At 44.5% G+C, this 23584-nt stretch overlaps 3 protein-coding genes across 4 annotated transcripts in view; 1 reads left to right on the top strand and 2 right to left on the bottom strand.

The window, feature by feature from the left end:
• Positions 1-11135, top strand: part of kcnt1b (potassium sodium-activated channel subfamily T member 1b) — a 76408-nt gene extending 65273 nt beyond the window's left edge. Inside the window, exons 28-31 of the mRNA XM_079689867.1 lie at positions 1002-1150; positions 3154-3165; positions 4381-4465; positions 7538-11135. Coding sequence (XP_079545993.1) covers positions 1002-1150; positions 3154-3165; positions 4381-4465; positions 7538-7652 — 361 coding nt within the window. The 3' untranslated portion in view covers positions 7653-11135. The remainder of the gene's footprint in view (positions 1-1001; positions 1151-3153; positions 3166-4380; positions 4466-7537) is intronic.
• On the bottom strand, positions 10381-17244 carry LOC307043943 (uncharacterized protein). 2 transcript variants are annotated; one of them, XM_079688906.1, is made up of 7 exons: positions 17113-17244; positions 16934-17029; positions 15503-16027; positions 15249-15434; positions 13941-14048; positions 13332-13394; positions 10381-13241 (listed from the first exon to the last, which is right to left on the bottom strand). In XM_079688906.1, exons 1-7 carry the CDS (start codon positions 17117-17119, stop codon positions 12031-12033), a joined length of 2196 nt encoding a protein of 731 aa, XP_079545032.1. In that variant the 5' UTR covers positions 17120-17244; the 3' UTR covers positions 10381-12030. The 2 variants fall into 2 exon arrangements, with proteins under 2 accessions (XP_079545032.1, XP_079545031.1); XM_079688905.1 differs by having other exon boundaries at positions 10381-13394.
• A 955-nt stretch (positions 17245-18199) lies between these two features.
• camsap1b (calmodulin regulated spectrin-associated protein 1b) overlaps positions 18200-23584 on the bottom strand; it is a 30792-nt gene continuing 25407 nt past the window's right edge. Inside the window, 1 exon segment of the mRNA XM_079685990.1 lies at positions 18200-20302. Within this exon segment, the coding sequence (XP_079542116.1) occupies positions 20006-20302 (297 nt within the window). The 3' untranslated portion in view covers positions 18200-20005.

Here is a 23584-nt window from a genome sequence, read left to right as displayed (position 1 = left end):
TTATATATATATTAGGCATGTCCCACATGATCTGTCCTTCCCACTGAGCCACCCATGTATTATGGGTTGCTTTGTTTTAGATGGACTAAGTGTGGCGCAGGAGGCATGTATACATTGTGTTAAAAAGCCAAACCACATCATTTAGTCCCGTTTTGTCTTAATGATACATATGAAGGTAAGTAGCAATATAACATTTACTTACGTTGTATTCACCAACTTTTTAAAAGGCAAAACTACTTGAAGGCAAAGCAAAAGTTCCAAGAACAAACTAAATGTGACCTACTTTCTACGACTAAACCTGGTTATATGCTCCACCCACTCTCAACCAGTTAAATGATGTCAGCTGTGAGAGAGTCTGTGTTTAAAAACTCCACTGTGTGTCATTTGATCTCATCTCACCATCTATAGCTGTGGTGCCGTGGGTATTTATTGTAGAGATCATTAACATCGCACTACCCTTTAAAAAAAAAATCATTTTCTCATCAGTTTCTCACTCATCAAACTCCTCCATGTGCCATCACACACACTCACCATTTCACACTCCTCATCATCATCCTCATCATCATCATCATCATCCTCATCATCAACACGTCATGCATGGAGATGCAGGAGCAGCAAGCCTCATCTCAATTGCATATGAACACAGACTGCAATTGCCTGCACTCTTTTATCTGCTCACTTTTCTTTTCTTTTCCTCCCAGCTTCACGCTTCCAAACCAAAGCAGAATCATGCTCCAGATGTGTTGCACTTGCTAAATATGATGTAACGTGTGTAACATTAAATACCTTTCAGGAAGAACCCCAAAAGCTCCAGATCATCTTATGAACCATGATTGTCAGTGAGGATTACTGCAGCAGGATCATAACATGTGACAGATGAATAATTTGGAAGTGATTCTGTGCACACACCGGTGCATGGCTTCTTTGCATCGCTCTCACCTTTTTTTGAAACGTCCTTTTTTGAAACTGCAAATGCATTCGCTGCCTGCCTGATTATTTTCTATTTCTTGTTCTCCTCTGTTCCCCTCCTCCTCTCTCTCTCTGCCTTTTTCTCTGACTCTTGTGTCTTCCCTCCTTTGGCTTGTAGAGGATGTTTCTAATCTCACTGCGAGCGATGTCATGAATCGAGTAAATCTAGGATATTTGCAAGGTAATCCTGTGTGCCGTTTATAACTCATTTACAACAATGTGAGTGGCTGCGTTCCATCTTGTAGGAAAGGAAGTTGTCCTTTCACCAGCATCCACTGAAGTTTGCACTGAATTAAGAACTAGAACTTTTAAAGGCTTTAGTGTTTGTCCTAACCATTTTGTTGGTAGTTAACATTTTGTAGTTAATTATAAATGAACATATTAGGATATTAACAGTGAATGCTGTTGCTTAGAGTTGCAGGACATTTCAGAGCACCCGTATTCAGAGGGGACCAAGCCGTCAGGTTAGCTGGTTGATCACAGTGTTACAACTCTACTGCATGAGTGTGTGCGTGTATACGTGTGCGTGTGTGTGTGTGTGTGTGTGTTCTGCCAGAACGAGTGGTACATCAGCAGCCAATCTCTCACTCTCTCACTCTACTGTCCCTCTCTCTATCTGGTCTTTTCTGCATTGTGTTCCGTGAGGTGGCGTCCCCCATGGCTAGAGTACTGCAGGGTCCAGAGTATGGCTTAAAGAGTGGAGCGGAGCGCATTGGGTCTGTAGATGGAAGGCTAGATGTACAGTTAAAATGTGTACGTTAGATATATAAAGACCAGAGGTGTGCTGATGTAGAAAATGAAGAACTGTGTCTGTTGTTTTCATACATCAGGACACCTCCAAGTGTATTTTCACACGTATACCATGGCCACTTAACAGCAGACAAAATGAGAAGCAGCTTCACTTTTCTTAAAGTTTGTTTATATTAAGTTTAATGCACAGGTTGGTCTTTTTCTGCTAGTTTGACGTAACGAATACTACAATTACATATAGTCTGTGCGCTGACTTACCTGTCAGGAAAACATGTTTCTGCTTATGTATTCCAGAATATTTGATCTTGTTTATCTTAAATGTTGCTGACCTCTAGTTGTTTAACTTCTAAAGTGCACTCTAGGGATATATTAAAGTTAGCAGGGAGCTGAAGTAGCGGAAAGCTTCTCTGGCCCTGAGAAAATTAAGAAGAACTGCAGGTAGACGAGCTGAGGAAGGAATATCTTTACCAATTTGACAACACGAGAAATCTGTTACCGTAGTTGGCAGTGCGCTGAGCTCCCAGGGCCACCATACAAGAAGCTAAATGGTCGAAGCGTCCTCCTTCTGCAGGCCAAAGTGCTGATATCATGTATACAGTTTAGGAATAGTTCTTAAGTCTAGACCAGCATCATTTGATGATTCTTTTAGACTTTTTTTAAGTCTGGTCTTTAGCAAGTGAAACAAAGTTGGAGGTCAGGTGTTATTTCCTGTCCTGCATTTTCTGTGAGGACCCTGAGCCTGCTGGAAGGTGCTAACATTTAGCAATGTATACAAAATGACAGCACAGTCTGTCTCAGATAACACACCGACCTAACTTTCGGCACCTAAATTTGAGATTTATTTTATCCAAACTATAAAAAAATCAGAAATGATTACTATATGTGACCATGGTATAATCCATATCAAATACACTGAATAGCCTACTATAAAATGTCATGTCTCCTCTTCCTGATACTATTAGTTGAACAGAATAAGTGTGTGTTCCTGCAGCAGGTGGTTCTCTTCCACTCTCACACTCCCGATGTGTTCTGCTCCACTCTCAGTTTGGTCGGAGTCGCTCTGCGTTTTGGTCCGGTGTGAAGGATGCTGGAGCATGTCTCTCTGTGTCTGTGGATGTGTCACATGTCCCTCTGGGCTGCGGGGTGGGGGTGGGGGCTGAGTGTCGTCCGTTTGGCATGGCAACCTGCCGCCTTGGTCCAGTGTGGAATGCGCAGAAGAAAATATAGGAAAATGGGAATGTGATGGGAAACGATTTGTGGCGTAGCCGCGGACGCTGTCTGCATGCTGGCTCCGTCCTGACGCTGCGCATGGGGAGCTGTGTCAGGGAGCATGGGCCTCCCCACCCCCCACCCCCCCCTCCCCTTGTTCCACAGAGTGCCCTGTCAGTAACGGTTAGCCCTTCTCTCTCTTCCACCCCGCCTGGCTTTATAAAGGGCCACAAGCAGGTGGGTTGTCATGGAGACACTTGTACCCTCCTTTACCTTCCTCCGTCCATCACGCAACGCAAGTAGCAGCTGCTGCCAGACACAGACAGACATAACACACACTGACACACACACACACACACACAGTAATGTGGCTCTTCAGGGGAATGAATGTTAAACTCTTATTGATTCTTCATAAAATAAAATCCACGGTGGGCAACTTCACTGTGGAGGCAATAAAACAATATTGTTGCAACTGTTGATGCATTAAAAACGTACTTAGTGCCTACTTACCCACTTAATGTGGAATAAGACAACTCAGTTTTTTGTGGGCTGCCATTTACATTTGGATCCCTTTCTATATCACAACCAGGCTCATTAGAATAAACCTCCATCCTTCTGATGATCTCCACCTATGGCTGGAGAGCTAATAAAGCTTTCTCACCAACCTGAGCAGGCTGGGCATTTTTTAAAAGTGGGACTTAAAGAGACAGGAGGCAAAACAGATTGATTTAGACAGAGATCCTGATATTTTAATATACACAGTATAAGAAATATTACATGTTTTTTGTTGATATAAACATGTTCAATTTAAAAACTGTAAAATGGACCTGGAAATCTGTATTATATGTCCCCTTTAATTGACTCAATGACCTTTAAATCTAAATGGTAAATATTTAGTTGAGCTAGAAAGAATATTAGTAATTTATCAAAAGCTAAATTAAAAAAGCAGTAATTTAGATCAAAAAATAGAAATAGTTTTAAATCAAGTAACATACATTTTAACTATAAAGCTTTAAAATAATCCAATCATCCATATCAGGAGTTATTTGTTTTGTATTTGTTTGTGTTGTATGTAAATAAAATGTGTAATATATTGTTATTAGGTTGTTTTTTTATATATATATATATATCAGTATCGGCCTCAAATCCAGTATCAGTTGGGCTAATCGTCAGAATACTATTGAACCCAATATTAAGCTATTTATTTCTTAGCAAAAAACTGCATTGTCAGTTTACTGCAATTAAAGTGTAATCGTAAACTGTAACAAAGATAAAAGCCAACCTGCAGTACGGCATCACTGCTCCTTACGTGGGTTTCTTTTCCTTCGTCCTCACTGAAAGGTTAAAAAGTGGGAGTCTCGTATTTTGAGGGTTAATTTCCTGTTTAATGGAGGAGGACGGGGGGGGGGGCTCCAGAGCAGCTCTGAAGGTCTCCTCTGTCTTTCTCTCCAGACGAGATGAACGACCACCAGAACACGCTGTCCTACGTCCTCATCAACCCTCCTCCTGACACCGTGCTGGAGCTCAACGACATTGTGTAAGAACCACAGCTTTTTCCCTTGCTCTCTGTCTACTAAATCATGGCAGTGAATTACATAGAAATGTTGCTTTCCTGAAACGTTTATATCCAATGATACTGGAAAACTTAATGTGAATTATCCCATTCTCATGCATATTGCAAAAGAAATGTGGAGCAAATCTTGTAATATGTCTGTAATAATTTGACAAGTTAAAAGCATGTGTAAACCTTCATTTCAACTTGCAATATCATCATTTTGTATTACTACCCTTGATTATCTGCTCTCTCTTTCCAAAGTATTATTCAAAAACACATTTGGACTTTCTTTATCTGAAGTTACAAATATATACTGTAACTTCGGTTCTTAATCCTGGCAGTGCAGACTCTGGCTTTCACTTCTGGCTTTTCTAAAAATGGGCAAAGAGGTGGAGATGGTGCGGTCTCAGTTTACCTAGCAGAGCAGACTGCTACCAAGAAGAGTCTTTCTGCAGCAAGGTTCAAGGTTCTTTATTTAGTCATACAAACATAGCTACAGAGTAGTTATTGTATGCCGATGAAAATCTTAGGTCACAGGCTTCTCCAACAGTGCAACACAATAACACAGATAAACAGAAATATATAGTGCAAGTAAATAGTAAATACAAAAAGAAAAATATTTTAAAAAGTGAAATGGTGCAATAAGAGTCTATACAGTATGCAAGTTATTGGAATGATATATTAGAGAAATAGAGAAATAATTACTAAGTAGCAGATGAATGTTATGGATGTTGTTACAGCAGTTCAGGTGTTTAACAGTCTTATTGCCTGTGGGATGAAACTGTCCCTGAGTCTGGTGGTTTTAGTCCGGATGCTGCGGTAACGCCTGCCAGACGGCAGCAGACTGAACAGTTTGTGGCTGGGGTGATGGGGGTCTTTTATAATCAGGAGGGATTTCTTCCTGAGCCGCTGGGAGTAAAGGTCCTCCATGGATGGCAGATCCGTCCTGGTGATGTTCTCTGTAGTTTTCACCACCCTCTGTAAAGCCTTACGATTGAGGGCGGTGCAGCTGCCTTACCAGGCCGTGATGCAGCCAGTCAGGATCCTCTCTATGGGGCACCTTTAGAAGGTCAGGATCCTCTCTATAGTGCATCTGTAGAAGGTCAGGATCCTCTCTACGGTGCACCTGTAGAAGGTCAGGATCCTCTCTACGGGGCACCTGTAGAAGGTCAGGATCCTCTCTATGGTGCACCTGTAGAAGGTCAGGATCCTCTCTATGGTGCACCTGTAGAAGGTCAGGATGCTCTCTATGGAGCACCTGTAGAAGGTCAGGATCCTCTCTATGGTGCACCTGTAGAAGGTCAGGATCCTCTCTATGGTGCACCTGTAGAAGGTCAGGGTCCTCTCTATGGTGCACCTGTAGAAGGTCAGGATGCTCTCTATGGAGCACCTGTAGAAGGTCAGGATCCTCTCTATGGTGCACCTGTAGAAGGTCAGGATGCTCTCTATGGTGCACCTGTAGAAGGTCAGGATGCTCTCTATGGTGCACCTGTAGAAGGTCAGAATGCTCTCTATGGTGCACCTGTAGAAGGTCAGGATGCTCTCTATGGGGCACCTGTAGAAGGTCAGGATCCTCTCTATGGTGCACCTGTAGAAGGTCAGAATGCTCTCTATGGTGCACCTGTAGAAGGTCAGAATGCTCTCTATGGTGCACCTGTAGAAGGTCAGAATGCTCTCTACGGTGCACCTGTAGAAGGTCAGGATCCTCTCTATGGTGCACCTGTAGAAGGTCAGAATGCTCTCTATGGTGCACCTGTAGAAGGTCAGAATGCTCTCTATGGTGCACCTGTAGAAGGTCAGAATGCTCTCTATGGTGCACCTGTAGAAGGTCAGAATGCTCTCTACGGTGCACCTGTAGAAGGTCAGAATGCTCTCTACGGTGCACCTGTAGAAGGTCAGAATGCTCTCTATGGGGCACCTGTAGAAGGTCAGGATGCTCTCTATGGGGCACCTGTAGAAGGTCAGGATGCTCTCTATGGGGCACCTGTAGAAGGTCAGGATCCTCTCTATGGGGCACCTGTAGAAGGTCAGAATGCTCTCTATGGTGCACCTGTAGAAGGTCAGAATGCTCTCTATGGTGCACCTGTAGAAGGTCAGGATGCTCTCTATGGGGCACCTGTAGAAGGTCAGGATGCTCTCTATGGGGCACCTGTAGAAGGTCAGGATCCTCTCTATGGGGCACCTGTAGAAGGTCAGAATGCTCTCTATGGTGCACCTGTAGAAGGTCAGGATACTCTCTGTGGTGCACCTGTAGAAGGTCAGAATGCTCTCTATGGGGCACCTGTAGAAGGTCAGAATGCTCTCTATGGTGCACCTGTAGAAGTTGCAGAGTATCCTGGAGTCCATGTTGAACCTCCTCAGCCTGCGGAGGAAGAAGAGCCGCTGTCAAGCTTTTTTGGTGATGGTGTGAAGAGTCCATGTCAGGTCCTCCGTGATGTGGACCCCGAGGAACCTGAAGCTGCTGACTCTCCACCGTAGTCCCATTGATGGCGATGGGGGCGTGTCCCTCTCTCTGCTGCTTCCTGTAATCCATTACATGTCACTTGTTAGACGCTTTTATCCAAAGCGACTTACATACATTCAGTACTGTGGCCAATAACCACAGGAGCAATTTGGGGTGAAGTGTCTTGCCCAGGGACACAACGACATGCTGACTGCAGTGGGACTCGAACTTGCTATCCCCTGAGTCTAAGTCCAGCACTCTATCCACTGAGCCAGAGCCCCCCCATTGATCCACAATCAGCTCCTTTGTTTTGCTGACTACATGATGACCTGAGATAACTTTTAACATACAGATTTGATCATGTAGTATTCCTAAACCTAGCCTGCTAGTATTGGTAACTGTGATGATGAGAGGGTGTGTCATGTAGCCTTTACGATCTGGAGACCCACATACTCCCATCCTCTGACATCAATCAAAGCAGCAGCAAATAACTTGTGTGTGATTTATAAAGACATACACCCCAGTTCCTCCACCTCTCAGTTCCTGCTCCAAGCTGGCAGATGATGATGATGATGATGATGATGATGATGATGATGTTGTTGTCTTCACAGGTACATCATCCGGTCCGACCCGCTGGCTCACATGCCCGAGGAATCCCAGACGGGGCAGCCCCGCAGGAACCAGCAGGAATTTGTCTCAGAGACGAGAGACGAGACTCACCTCTGAAGCCCCTCAGTCCCTGACACCCTGACACCTTAACCCCGGAGAGCATGTTCCTCTCTCAGAGCAAGGACAGCGGCCCATCCTGAATCCCCATCATGTGTCTCTCAGATCAGAAAAATAATCAACATTTAGAAAAAGATGAGAAAGCTGCTGTTTCCCACTGAGCTGCTACCGGAGGATGCATGAAGAGTGCCTCGTCCTCGACCCCCCCTCTCGCACACCTCTGTACTCGCACACGCCCCCCTCGCACCAGGAACAGGAAGTGGATCACTGAGGGATGTTTTGAGAGGTGTTTAGACGTGCACACACTGTACATGATATTAGAACATTTCACTCAGGGGTGAAGTCGCCCACTTCCTCTATGCCCTTTTCTCACTACGAAAATAATCCAGAGGCAACTGCATCCTCCGCCACATCTTAATCGCATTCTTACAAGTAAATGCTCTGAGTTTCTATTGATTCTATTAATTACATCTGCTAAAAACAGATATTTCCATTTTCTTTATGAGCACAAACTTTTTTATCTAAATATACTCTATAGTGGCACTTTTTTTGGCCATATTAGAATTGTCAGCATTTTTCTCTGTTGTGTTTTGGACACTGATTTTTGTTGTGATTATTGTTAAAGAATGAATATTGTTAATTTATTTCACTATTTTAAGTGTCCCATATGATGTCTGCTATACAGAATGTGCCATTCTTTAGTTGACTGTTTTTCTTTGTAAATATCTTTACAATGATTTGTACATTACGTGCCATTTTGCATTTTTTTTATGCTATCATTGTTTGTTTTGTTTAAGAGCCTGACTGATTTTATTTTCCGGGCCAATATATAATCCTGTTGAAAGTTGAAATGTCCAGGTGGCTATTTTAACAAAAATCAATTTACGTATTTCAAGTTTGCCCACAAAATGATCTACTTTTGTTTAATATATTTTTAGAGTCTTATTTTTCTTAGCTTAATTTATGTATAATCATGTGTTCTTTCATTTATAGTTGTATTGAACTGTACACACGTTTGTCGACATATCTTGGTCACAACTCTAATAATCACATTTTAAAAGAATAGTTTTACATTTCTGAAAAAAACACATCTTGAGTTGACACCATTATCATGTCTGTGTGATAATTATAAAGCTAAAACCAGAAGGAAATGAGTTTAGCTTAGCCTAAAAGCTAAGGTAATGAAAGCAGGGGGCAACAGCTGGCAGGACCTCGCAAGCTTTGATTAACAAGTTGTTTTCTCGGTTAAATCTTTACAAAAACAATGTAAAGTGGATTTTTTGATTTACATTTTACACTTTTGTGATTATTAAACAAGCTATTTAGTGTTACTTAGTGATGTTAGGAGGCGCTTTCATGCGAGCTGTTTCCCTCTGTTTTCAATGTTTATGCTAACTTCCTCCTGGCTGTGGCTTCATAATTGCCAAAAAACATTGACTGGTATTTTTATTTATTTATTAAAGCTAGAAAGAATATATTACAAATCATTTATCTTTACTTGAAGGTATTCTTATATTTGTTAAAAAAAAAACTTATATTGGGCAGTAACTATCAACAGTGCTTTACCCTAAAGGTCCCATATCATGGCCATTTCTACTGATCATAACTCCATGGTCTACTAGAATAGATTTACATTGTTCAATGTTCCAAAATCACATTGGTTTCTCATACAGTATCTCTGTATAGTATGTGTATTCACTCTCTGTCCTACACGCCTTGTTGGAGCTCCCCCCCCCCCGTGACCACTGTGCTCTGTTCTGATGAGTCCACCACCGTTACAGCTGAACATCAGTGATTATGTGTTACAATGGCGTTTGCTAGCAACCTGTAAAGGACACCAGTAATGACAAACAGATGAGAATGCTGCGTGGGGTCTGGTTGCCGTGATGGTGGGACGTTGCGGGGCTCGCTGCTCCGCCCTGTGGGGCTCGAGGAGCGGACAGTGGGAGCTGGATTACTGGTGTCGTTTCCTGGTTGCTGCATGGGGTCTGCAAGACAGTGAGACACTGCGGAACTCAGTCTGAGCACACACACACACACACACACATACACACACAGCCAGGCTGTGAGTGTGTATGTGTGGAGCTCCGCGGATTGGTCCATTTGGACCTGGGCATGGTTACGTCACCATGACCAGGAAGGAAAAAATGGAAAAAGAGAAATCTCCAACGAGGCGTTCTTGGGCAGCATCGACAGGTCTTTTCTGTGTTAGAGTTTTACTCGCTACAGGGTGTACTTTGAGGGTTTTTGACTTTGCAGACCGTTTACATGCATAACAAGCTACATAACACACAAGGGGGCGGGTAGCCTAATAAGCGGAAAAGCATGACATGGGACCTTTAAATATCAGCCAAAGAAATTAAGCATGGATCAGGCTCTAGCGTTTTAGTTTTACTCTCGTTTAGTTCAATTATGTTGAAGTTCCATAACTCAAGAATGTTCAGTTCTACTGGTAGCAGAATGGTTTTGCACAGACAGCGCCGGCACATTTATGTCCTGTACCGTTTCTATTTAGAGCGTACTTGACCTGAAAACGAAGTGCTCTCCTCTCCAGATGATACAGGCCACACCTCGTGTATAAGGCAGCGTCAGAGTGCAGTATTTAATCTTGATTTATGTTTGGTTCTCTGTAAATAGTAACCTTATATATCCATTGTTTTTGCCATTTTGTTTCGGTCTCTTCCGTGTGATCGAAGTGAGAGAGGACTTTAAGTATTTTTGCACTAAGCTCTCTGGGGACGTGAAGAGCAGAACAGCATGACCCTTTAATCTGAATCTGTACGACACAGTGGAGTCTTCAAGCATTCCTGTGGTGCGATTCATCTTTGCAGATGTTTGAAAAAGCGTATTTGGTTGAGTGCCATTCTTATTTATATGTTAAAGAAGTGAAGTAATCTCAGATGGATTTGTTTTGTGTTGCTTTTGAGCAATCTGCTTTTTTTGATGTTGACCTGTATGTGTTTTGCCCCATTTGAAATGTACTGCTGATATGTGTCAGCAGTGTCAGTTTACAGAGCAGGAGAGCGGAGGAGTGTGAGCGACCACGATGGAAGATACAGCTGATCCATCCATTAACGTCTTCGTCTCTCCTCACGCCTGAAAAATCTCTACACTCCTACTTAAAAATACCACGAGGGGGCATGCAAACAATCAACAGCATGTTTTGATATACAAGCTTGCCAAGAACGATACGTTTTGTACATTTAGAGACACGTCCCAAGACTAGGAACCCCATAATCCAGTCAACTGCTTGCAAGTTGGAGCCATTATTTGATACTGTGTATTTATATGAATGGAACATGCATGTTGTGTCCAGGTGTTATCAAGAAGGCTACGTATTATGTTTACCTCCAACTGTATGTTCTCAAGTCGTCGTCAAAAAGGGGTTGATCCATTTTGTACTATTTCTTATGGGAAGCAAGTGTTCTTCTCGACGTATAAAATATGAACAAATAAATGCTGCATGCAGCCAGATACGAGGAATGGAAAGTCGTTTTTATTTGGCCATAAATTGAACTTGAATGGTGAATATGAGTACAATCACATGTAAATGATTTGTAGTTTAATTGTATCGGTGATATTAAAACAGAATAAGTATTATATAATAAGACTATCTGAGAATAAAGTGTTACAATAGTTACATTCAAACTACAGAAGCAGGTGAAGTAAATCATTTGACTTTTTTAAACTTAAATGTGTAACCGTAAAATCATTTCATGCCAATTTCTCAAAGGCTGAGGTGATTTATTTAAATGTGTGGTTTTGTCAGTTAAAAAACACAAACATATTCAGTTAAATATGATGTAAAACAAGAAATGTACACATTTTGAGGGTCTAAAGCAGTGATTGAATGATGAACAATGATTACATTGAAACTACACAAGCAGGTAATGTTAATGTGTTTAAAAATATATAAACATGTGTTGGGGTTCCTAATGTTAGAGGCTCTGTTAAATTAGGGAAAGTGTGGGATTTCTTGGAACTACACCCAACCTGACAGTCAGTAGATCTCACGCCTGTAGGTTTTATCCGTCATTTATTTTTTTCTCTTTTCAACTAAAATGTGAAACAGTAATATAATTCCATACCAGTTTCTCAAATGCCTAGGTCTTTAAATGTTGTCTTGTCAGTCTAAAACCCCAAAATATTCAGTTAAATATGATATATAGCAGATAATACAAGCAATCTACAAATTTGAGGGGGCTAAAAACAAAATCCCTTAATTAGACAGAGTTGTATTTATCTATTCATCTTCTCGCCAAAAAAAAGCAAATGATTATTTGTCCCTAATATAAAATGATACCTTCAATTGCTGACAAAAATGATGTTTAACTGCTTGAGGTGAAATAGTAATTATAAGAGTGACAATGAATCGACGCTATTTGATGTCAGGTATGTGTTCATCCTTGGCCCCTCGGCCCCTCTGCCGCTGCTTGGTGACGTGGATCTGCCTCCACCGGTCTCTGGTGGTGCGGCCGTGGTTCTGGGACACCTCGTGCAGGAGGTCCATGAAGGCGTACTGGTTGCCTGACAGCAGAGTCTCATCATCGGGCGAGGCTCCACCGGAGGGAGCCTTCGTCACCCTCTGCCTGCTCGCTTCGCTCCTCGTCTTGCGGCTCTTGCTTTCAGCATTTCGTGCAGATGTCTGATCTTGGTTTGGAGCCCGATTCAGATTTTGAGTCAAGTTTGCAACATCCTGGTTTGCAACATCCTCCTGCTTCAGCTGCCCTTCTAGCCTGTCAGCATGGGAAAGGTCCTCACTGAGAGAGAGGGTCTCATCGTTTTGTTGTAAGGCCTGAGATGTCGTGTGAGCCACGCTCATTTCTAAGGGATCATCTTGATTTTTCTCCGTTTCCTCTTCCTGTTTATCCTGATCAGAAGCAAAGGGATGCTGCTCTTTCTTTAACCCTTTCACCACCTCACCTGAAAACGCCAGTGTCCAGTCAGTGAACTCTTCAGACCCCTCCTCCTTCATTTTACACCTTGCCTGCCACTGACTTGCAGTTGGAGGCCAGGTGGAGATCCTCCCTATCACTCTTCCTCTCTGTGACCTTTGACCTGCATCAGTGTCCTGTTTGTTAAAGTCCTCAGAAGTTGGTTTATTCTGGACTGTACCAATGCTCAGATAAGGTGCAGTGTCAGTGTGTGTAGACACACAGTGCAGGGTTTCATCTAGATCCACAACAGCATTGGCTTCATTTGTGGGATTTTCTGTCTCACTTTCTCCGTCTACTTCGGTGTGCTCTCCCTGCTTCGGCTTCACTTCCGCTTGGTTTTCTGTGTCAGTTGTCTGAGCCTCAGTTTGTAAAGTCACTTGATCTTTCCCAGGAGTACAGGAAGGAGACACAAAGAGAATAGCATTTGCTGACTTAGCTCTGACTCCAGTGAAGGATCTCCTCCATCCCGTCTCTGAGTCCCACCGGCTGATTTCTGTTTTCTCAGAGTGTCCCGGAGACTGAGATCTGCTGTCTGCTCTTAACTCGTCCCTGTTTTCTTCTGGACTGATGGGCATCACGCTTTTGTTGCTGCGTTTCCTCCTGTGCAGAACTATCAGGAAACACAGCGCAAACAGGAGCAGCACCAGGAGCACTGCAGAGAATAAGTCATGTACAAGCATCTGATCATATGGCTTAGGGAATCCAACTGAAACATGCAACAAACAAACATAGCTTACTGTACCTATCACAACAAAGAGTGTGCACACCATGTTTGTAGCTGTTGGTTGGGGTGTCACGCAAGTATCTGGAATAAACAACAGATGCATAAAGCAAGGCAAGTTCATTTATATAGCACCTTTCAACACAAGGCAATTCAAAGTGCTTAACAAAAACAAAGTACTTTAAGAGCATCAAGAAATAGTGCAGCAGAAACACGTTATAAAATGACATTTAAAAACAGTCATTAAAAAGCAAAGATAATAAAAGAAACATAAAACATGAATACCACAGGTATATAATACATGAATACACCTTTCTAGTAAAGCCTCCCGAGACTTTTGTAACTTTCCCAGAAACTTCCCTTTCTTTTTTAGATTCCCTGAATCTGAATTTTAAACATAATGTATATAGATTCCCTGAACCTTGGATATTTAAACCTGTTTTTTGACTCCCTGAACATATAATTTTAAACCAATTTATTTTAGACTCCCAGGGTTTAGGGCTTTCAACCTGTTTTTGATTCCCAGAATCTGGACTCTAAACCTACAGACATGTCCAGTGGTCCTGGTGGTGCATAAAGCACACATTATATAACGGCTAAATGTCAAAAGCAGAGAAGAACAAGGCTTACGAGTGGGTGTAGGTGTAGAAGTAGGTGTAGGGGTCATTGTGGAGGGGTCAGAGGGTTTAGGATGGAGAGAGAACTCTGTCACTGATGTAGCTGATGTCACACGAGTTGCTAGAGTAAACAACAGACAAATTAAAGAGAGCAGCTGTTCAAACAACAAAGTCTTCTAAATGTAATGAGATACAAATGTTTACAATTGGTTTAATCTACGCCAGACTCAGTCACAGTCCTGCTGAGAAGTCATAAGATCTAAACAATCCATATTTTAGAACAAGGTACGCTAACAGATTTGTTTTTATCAATATTTACATTATCTTCAATAAATAAATCCAAAATAATTTCCTTCCTTATAGTTAGGAAGAAATGCATGAGAATATAACAAGCGCTATGAATGACCACAGGGTGGTGCTGTTGACGAAGAACACATTTCAGTGAAATAGGTGGGCAACTTTTTCAATATCCTGAACAATATAAATAATATGTTCTTATGTATTGAGTTTCCAATATCTTAGTTTAAGAGACACATGACAAATAAAACTGATTTCAAGAATAACGATGAAATACTTTTTTAAAGTTGTTTTTCTTAGTAAAAGAGCAAAGATATTCTGTGAATTACTTCTTTTTTTCTTCTTCTTTTAATGAAGGCAATATTCAGTCAGTCAGATGGGGGTTGTGGATGGCCTGAAGTTAAAGGTTCCAAAACAAAAGCTCTTTATTATCAGACGTTTATCAATATTATAAATAAATCAATTACATGATGTGTAACTGTATTACTGAACATGTTATGAAGCAGCTAGGCTCCAGTAAGCTGCTCAAAAAAGTTCAGAGTTTTCATTTTCACTTGTACTACTTTTTTTCACAGATTTCTAGCTAGACTTCTCTTCCCATTATTTTTAATAAAAATACAAATAAAACCTACTAAATGAATCAGACTTTAAAGTAGTTGAAGCGACCGTGGTGGGTTCAGGTTGGACGGAGGTTTGTGTCTCTGAGGGATGTCGTTGTGGATGTGATGCTGGAGAGAACAAAATAAATACTAAGCACACACTTATTCAAAACTCTAATGGAAAACAATTCAAAACAAACCAGAAACTAGGAGAAGAAGAGCTACGTGTACCGGTGTGTGAGGACATTAATGTGGGTGCGTCAGTGGGTTTGGGTTGTAGAGAGGTTAGTGTCTCTGATGGAGATATTGTTACAACGTTTGCTAGGAGGGAACAACGGATGCACAAAGCACAAATTATATATTGTAAAAAGTGGGAAAAATCAAGATGTAATGGTAAAGAATGTCAAATATCAAACAGGATGTACCAGATGTGGATGTGTGGCCTGATGTGAGGATGGTAGAGGGTTTGAAGGTTGGAGTTACAGGCGCTGTTGGTTGTGGGGGGGGCATCACACACACAGACACGTTCCACACTCGCTGACCCCTCAGAGACGGAGGACTCTCACAGGTCACGTCCATCTGTCTGTCCAGCAGAGATCTGTTCTGCAGATCTGAGCAGAGCAGCAGCTTTAGGTTTCTGCAATGACTTCCTGTTTTCTGAATTTTATATTTGACTAACCTTTCAGGAAGTCCACAAAGTCTCCAGCCCCGCAGGAACAGTTCCAGGGGTTCCCGTCCAGTCTGACCCGGGTGGAACTGAGGGACTGGAAGACCTGAGGGGAGAACCAAGTCATCCTGTTCCCAGACAGGTCCAACTCAGCCAGGACGGAGTTAGAGCTGAACGTATTTTGATGGATGGTTCTGATCTTGTTCTTATTCAGACTGAGCCTCACGAGGCTATCGAGGCTGTGCAGCATGGACTCATTCAGAGCTTCTATCTGGTTTTCTGCGAGGCTGAGGTTTATGAGGATATGAGGACCACCCAACCACTTTGGGTTGATCTCGGTCAGCAAGTTCTTGTTCAAATTGAGATTTGTGAGGTTCTCGAAAGAACTGAAGGCGCCTTCAGCGATTCCTGTGATTCCTGATTTCTCTATCTGGAGGTGTGTTACAGAGGTGAGGCTCTCACTCCGTAACACAGTGGAGTTTATCTCCCCAACGCCGTTCAGAGAAAAGGCCAGATTGGATATACCAGGAGGGAAAACTAAAAGCACAGCATTATTATTATTATATTTAGGCACGTGGAACTTGAAGAAGTTACCTTCAAAGAATAGCAGTTTGGACATGAAAACATCTGCATTAAAAAGAGTATTAATTTAGTAAATGCAATAAAAGGAAACCTCAATGTCTCACTGTTAATGAAACCAAGTACTCCATTTACTACAGTTTTTGTATTGAGCAATTTCAAAGTAATGTTTTGCTGCCATCTAGTGGCTGATATACACAATGTATCATATACGGATTTAAAGGGGCCCTATTATGCTCATTTTCAGGTTAGTTTTCTTATTTTGTGGCTGCTCTGATTGGTTAGCTGACCGGCTTGTTGTGATTGGTCAACCGCTTAGAGATATCCAACCCTTTAACTTATGGCTTACAATGTGTTGGTTAGAGTACCAACCAATAGAGGCACAAGTGCTGCTTTGTGATGTCACTATGTTACTGAAGTAAACAAAGATTAAAATGGAGGCGTTTCAGGCAGGGGGAGTGGGAGAGAAACTCCCTCTGGAGGGAACTTTGGAATGTTAGCCTTTGCAGACCATTAACATGCACAAAAACATATATAGTATACAGGAAAAGAAAAACCCCATAAGCATAAAACATCCCGTTTAACTTTTCTGACCACGATAAAGAGATACATATATTCAGATATGAAAAACCTTTAATCCATGCAGGTCAATATCACAGCAATTGTTTGTCTGACTACACTTTTAACCAACTTTTTCATCCTTAGACACCACAACTCTCAAACTTTTTTAGCAATTATTTTTGAAGGAAATAGATTAGAGGTACACTTTTTATAACACTGTGGAGTGGGAAAAATTATATCACAATACATTTAATTAAAGGCTAAAATCAGCCAAATATATCCAGCTAAACTTAAGGTCCTCACCTGTTGGCATCTCCTGGCATAATAAAACGTTTACAGCTCCGAAACACGACTGGCTCAGATTCACATTTACCAGCATCAGCACGAGACCTGCAACAACTGAAGAGAAACAGAAGAGTAAATGCTGCGAGTTCAACACTTCATCAGTTACAAAACGTTAGAAGAGGAATATGTGCACTTACGTTTCATGATAACCGATCTGATTGACTCTGTAGGGTCTACAGCCTGGACTCTGCCTGTAGTGACAGTTGGTCAGGTCGGGGGGGTCTTGTGATCACCTGAAGCAGCAGGTGTGAAGAGAAACACTGTTGCCATGGTGGAGCAGAGTTTGCCATGGTAAAGAGCGCGGGCACTGAAGACGCTGTTCCAGTTGGGTGGTGGAGGGTGAGGCGGCTAGCAGCAAGGGGGGCCCGGAGATGCTTTCACTATTTAGATTTCTTAAATTAGAAAACCCAGTATCATGTTGAGTGATGCATTTGTAAATCCCACCTTTAAAATGTTTATACAACCATGTGATATTAGTGTTACAATGTGTTGGAGCACAAGCCAAGTGTCACGCATGGGATGCCACTATGTTACAGGGGGGGGGTAGCCTTTGCAGAAAATGTACATTCACAAAAACCTATACAACGCAGTGCGGGAAAGGGGAAACAGCATAATAGGGCCCCTTAAAGATCTCCTATCATGCTATTTTTAGGAATATATTATGGGTCTCAGATATATATAAATCTATAAAAAACATATCTATGATGTGTTTTGCTCAAAAATATTAAACAGATCATGCATTTTAGACATCCCTCATATCCCTCTGTTTCAGCCCTGTTAGAGAATGGCTGATTATCTTCTGGCCCCGCCCCCTTCTGAGCACCAAGCAGACTGTAAATTCTGTGACGATATTACTTCATATCGCAAATGTGGATCAGCTCCGTTGTAGCCTCGTTTTTTGAGATTTGGGTACGGAGGAAAAGAGAGGGTTTTATTTTTCTGACGCTGCGTGAGTTCCCCGACACACCGGGGGACACATATTTATGTATAAAAGACATAAAAAAGAGCATTTTGCATGATAGAAGACCTTTAACTCAATGTGACGAAAAATAAACAATTCTGTGAAAAGATGCAGCATTGCCTGTGGTTAAAAAAAAAGTAAAAAACAAAACTTCTTGTAAGTAAGCGGTGTATAATCAGTGTGGTGTAAAAAACTTGCAAAAATAAAAATACACAAATAGTGGTATACAACAAATGGGCAAATCAAGCCATGAGAAAAAAGAATTAAAATGAAAGATGTGACTTTTATTCACTTGAACATTTATTGTTTCAGTGCTTCCATTTTGTAAAATAAATAGATGGCATGGGATCAAAGATAAAATCAATGAAGATGAAAAGTACAATAGTGTAACAAAATTGGTGACCAAATGCCAGTACAATCGTTTAGTTAACATGAAAAGAGACTTGCATACAATTACGGATCTGCCACCTAAAAACAAGTCAATGCAGCAAATGAGAAATCAAGTTTCTGTTTTTGGAGACAGCAGTAGTATCAGCTTTACATGTCAGTATTCACTCTTAGTGTTTGGTTTAGTTTGAACACATTTACGGCAGCAGTGTTAACGATGTAGTTTTCATGCCCATTCAGAAAGCTAAGATTCCCCAACAGACAGAAAGTAAAGTGCTCGTGCAACACTTCTGGTTGATCTCCAGGCCAACGAATGGTTCAAAAAGCACTTAGATTTACAGAGAGAAGAGAGACGACGTGGCAGTGTTTGTCCACATCTTAGAGGAATGTTCTTTAATTTTGGTACAGAACTGAACCACGCCCCCCCCCCCCCCTCACACACACACACACCAACCCTTTGTGGATATATCAAATACTGTCATCCAAGTATGAACGGAGCGGAGGGAAAATACCCTCCCCAACACGTCTGTCCCGCTCTCGTGGTAAAAGATGGGACAGGCCGACAAAAACACCCAGGAAGGGGGGGGGGGGGGGGGGGGGGGCGGGGTTTACATTGCATGACAGAAGCCGTCGACAAGTGTTCATGAGTGCACCTTTATACAGGACAATCAGAGAGTGCCCAGTGGAGAGAAAACACAACTAAGCTCTAAACATCAGAGAATTCCCGTTATGATAAAAACACATAACATCAGCTCTTTACCACGTTGCTGCAATAATAAAAAAACGCTGAAGCAAAAAAAAAAAGAATCATCATTTCTGTACCAAAACCTATCTTTCTCCCTCTTATGACATCCTCGAAAACAAAAGGATGTTTAGACAAATAAAAAGTATTTAAAAATGACTTTGTTTTCAATGCTATACACATATCCAGTGCTACACGATCAGCGTCTAGTTTAAAAAGCGGTCGAATAAATAGGCGGTAGTACCACGATGCGTGAAAAGGCCAACAGATGTCTGAGGGAGACCCCGAGGGGCCCCCCCCCCCCCGTGACGAAAAGAAGAAGACAGTTCAGAGCAGCAGGTTTTTGGAGATCCCTGGTGAGGCAAAATCGGCAATGCCAGCCTGCTTCGACAGATTTGAGTCCACGCAGGAAGAGATTGTTGTCCGTTGTTTCGCAGAACAGTCCCACAAGGGTCCCTTTCGTCAGATTTCCCCTAAAAGAGCGACAGAATTCCCCCAAAGTCCCCTCCTTTTTGTTTCCCGAGACAGAAGGAAGGACTTAGTACTGCTGCTGAGCTCTTGACAGTGCTGAACTAATAAATACTTCATGTAAAAATGAACATTCATATGAGGAAGATGGAGGAAACAAAAACGCCACATGCTTGAGTCGTGCTCCTCGTAGAAAAACTAACTGAGCCAGCATTCCTCTTGTTGATGCGACCACCTGTGACACACACACACAACCACACACACCCACCCACACAACCACACACAGACACACACATACCTTTCCCTTGTTTTAGTCTGGGCCCACCTACAGAGGGCCTCACATGGACATAAGTGCGAGCTCTCCAGTGTCCATGGCGGTGCGCTTGGCATCAATGCAGTCATTTAAGGAAACAAGCAAGATGGTGGTCAGATGATTTGGATGATGGGGGGAGGGGTTGAAACTGGCTATCTGTTATTTCCCGCTTTTCTTTGGCACGGTGCCTCTCTTGGCCTGCCACAGGTGATTGTGGATGGTGATGGCGTCCACGCTGACGGACACAGTCTTGGCGGGGATGACGGTGAACTGCTTCCTGTCGGAGCTGTACTTGTACAGCTTGTCGATCATCTTCTTGGTGATGCTCTTGGGTCCCGTTCCCGTCAGCTTCTGCATCTCCTCGGTGTCGGGGAAGTACGAGTAGAGCGCCCGGAACTGGCAGCCGCCGTCACGGAACAGGATCATCAGGTGGTTGGACTCGCACTTCTCCAACTCCTACAGGGAGAGGAGGGGTAACACATGGAGAAAAGGGACATTAACGATTGGTTAATATAACATTTGGTTCTATTTCGTATATGGCTTCACTCTCTAAGGCTATCGCTATTGGGTAATCCCCCTGCGCACCTGCGCAGCACTGAAACACTTGTAGTCCACGCCCACCCGCAAGGTGGGCCCCGCCCTTGGGCCTCCTTCCGGTATAAATAGGAAGGAGGCCCGGCAATCTGCTCCCTCTTTTCTTCAGCAAACCTCGGCAGTTACTGAAGCACAGAACCATTAAACATCATGAGCAACAACTGCGTCCGAAATTGTCCCTCATGTGGCTCAGGATCATGAGCTATGACCAGCACACAATGTGCAAATCCTGCCTGGGGCCAGAGCACGCGGACGCGGCTCTCAGCCAGCAGGTCGCTTGCTCACATTGTGCCCGTCTCCCATCAGCCGACAGGAACCGAAGAGCGGACGCTCTAGCTGCTGCGGCCGACGAGGACGATTGGCCCGTCCAGGAGCACGTGGACGGCAGCATGTCCCTGGAGCCGAGTGCCGGGCAGGAGTCGGACGACTCCTACCCCGTCTCCCTCCATGGTTCACCGTGCGGTTCTCCCCTCCCTCCTCTCCCCCGGATGGGGGAGACAGAGTCGGAGCGGGGGGCTGGTTTGGCGGCCGAGCACGCAGTCCCCTCCTCCGTCGCCACAGGACGGCGCCCTACGTTGAGCTCCCCAGTATGTGTATGTCGCCCGCCAGGCCGACCGAGTGCACCAGTGTGCCTTTCTGGCGGCGGCGAATATCATCGCGCTGCTCTCCAACTCGGTGGTGACACTGGTATAGCGGTCCACCACCGAGGCAGAGGAAATCAGCAAGGCGGCCAGCACGGCGCTCACTCTGTGCGTGTCCGTCGCTGTCTCCCAGGCGAGGATTTCCGCGTGGGTGACACATATCCAGCGCCACCTCGGGCTGCAGCAGGCCTCCGTTACGTAGACGGACAGAAAAGTGCTACTGGACGCTCCAATCAGCCCGTACGGGCTGTTCGGACCCCAGTTCCACGCCATGGTGGAGTCCATGAAGACGGCCGCGGAACAGGCGGACGGCATTCGCCAGCATGTCAGCTGGCTCCAGCCTGCTGAGCGCCCACAGCGGCACCAACGCCGCAGCATCCGCTTGCGGCCACAGGAGGCCCCAAGCGGAGAGACGCCCATAGCAACCGCCTCGGCGTCAGACTCGCCCTTCGGCGGCTGCAGGGGCTCCGTCCCGCGTCTCCGCTCCCCCGCCACCCCAGAGACAGGGTCTCCCGGCGGCGAGTCAAAGGGAAGTGAGGCTCCCCGGCTCCTGGTCTGCTCCGCGAGAGCCTGCGAGGAAGCAGAGCCGGTAATTAAGCCGGCTGACACTAATCTGTTGATTAAGTAGGCAGCAGGGCTCCCTGCAGAAGCCTGCTGGTTTTAACCTATCGGTTAATAAACCTGCAGAGCTTGCGGCATTCCTCCGTCCGAGATACGCCTCCTACACACGGTCATAATAACCCATGAGCGCCGTTATAACGCCTCATGTGGACAGCACTGCACACACCTCCACTCATCCCCTGAGCGTTTACCCCCCTGATGATGACAGCCGGAGTGAAACGCAGCGTGTGGAGGCTTCCTCGCAGCCCTTTCGCCTCACGGGCAGCGGGGGCGAGGGCAATGGCGTGGCTCGTCACCATGACGACCAGCACAGCACATCACAGAGAAACCAGAACGGGGGAATGAGCAGTATTCCAGGATGAGTGCCCCCAGCGTCAGCGCCCGCAGCGCCACGGCGCCTAGGGCGTGCTGCAGAAGCCTGCTGGTTTTAACCTATCGGTTAATAACCTGCAGAGCTCGCGGCATGCCTCTGTCCGAGATACGCCTCCTGCACACGGTCATAATAAACCCATGAGCGCCGTTATATAACGCCGATAATGACGACCAAAAACACATCTCGAGCATGTGCGCCCGCTCTCAGAGTTTTTCTCAGAGTGGCAGTACGTGTGTCTGCTGGACAGATGGATGAGCAGGCTGATCAGCAGAGGATATGTCCTGCAGTTCGCCTCTTTCCCTCATCATCCCAAAACACAGGAAATTCCTGCGTTCTCATTTCAGGGAATATCAGACCAGACAATCGTCTGCCGTTCGGAAATTTCCTGGCTCCTCGCATTTTTGTGTAGAGAAGGCTGGAGCCACTACACAGAGGAGGGATGAGAGTGTGGTTTCCTCTGGAAGACCTGCTATTTGCTGGCTCGCTCCAGGGAGGAAGTCGCTTTACAGACGGTACATCTCGTATCGCATCTGTCAAAGCCTGGGTTTCATAATAAATTGGAAGAAGAGCTGTCCTCTTCCTTCTCAGACAATCTTTTAGCTGGGAGTGGAATTAAACTCAGCCAGCATGAGAGTGCGGCTCTCGCGGCAGCGAGTGGAGGAAGTGACAGCTCCGTGACGCAGCTGCTCTGCGTTGGCGTCAGCTGGTCACGTGATGATACCCCTGGGTCTCTTCCAACAGGGGGACTCCAGAGGTGGTTCATTCGCTGCAGAAGCCTGCTGTTTTTAACCTATTGGTTTATAAACTGCAGCTCGCGGTATTCCAGTCCCAGATATGCCTCCTACCCACGGTCATAATAACCCACGAGCACCGTTATAACGCCTCGTGTGGACAGTACGCACACACCTCTCATCCCCTGGGCGTGTACGCGCCTCATGATGAGAGACGGAGTGAAATGCAGCGTGTGGAAACTCCCTCGCAGCCCTTTTGCCTCACGGGCAGCGGTGGTGATGGCGTGGCTCGTCTCCATGACGACCATTACGGCACATCACAGAGAAGCCTCTCCCCCCCCCCAGCAGTTCCATGGGATACAAGAAACACTCCTGTCATCCCAGGAACAGTGTGTTGCGCGGTTTTTACTCCGCTATTTTTCTAAATCTCGGGAAGGGAACGGGGGAGTCGCCCCGTTGCTGTACAATCAATGTGTTTATTCACGCAGACAACAGGCCACGTCTATGGAAGCAACCTCAATCGCCAGGGAGGAGTACGATCTGTGCAGCTTCTGAACGCAGCCAGGCGGCTGCTGTTCTGGGCGCGCACACACGTTGCTCTCCATCAGAGCAAGGTATTCCCGGCGAATTGAACAGAGGGGCTCGCAGAGCGCAGCAGCCGTGTTATGCGAGGAGTACGGAGACTCAGGCCTGTGTCACGCGCACTGGCGCCTCAGTGGGATTTGGCTTTGGTGTTACGCGCACTAAGCAAAGCCCCATTTGAACCTTTAGAGCAGGT

This window comes from Notothenia rossii (assembly GCF_949606895.1).
Source record: "Notothenia rossii genome assembly, chromosome: 6".
In the NCBI taxonomy this organism is placed as follows: Eukaryota; Metazoa; Chordata; class Actinopteri; order Perciformes; family Nototheniidae; genus Notothenia; species Notothenia rossii.
Note: the sequence above shows the minus strand (reverse complement) of the source record. Positions and strands in the feature narration are given on the sequence as shown.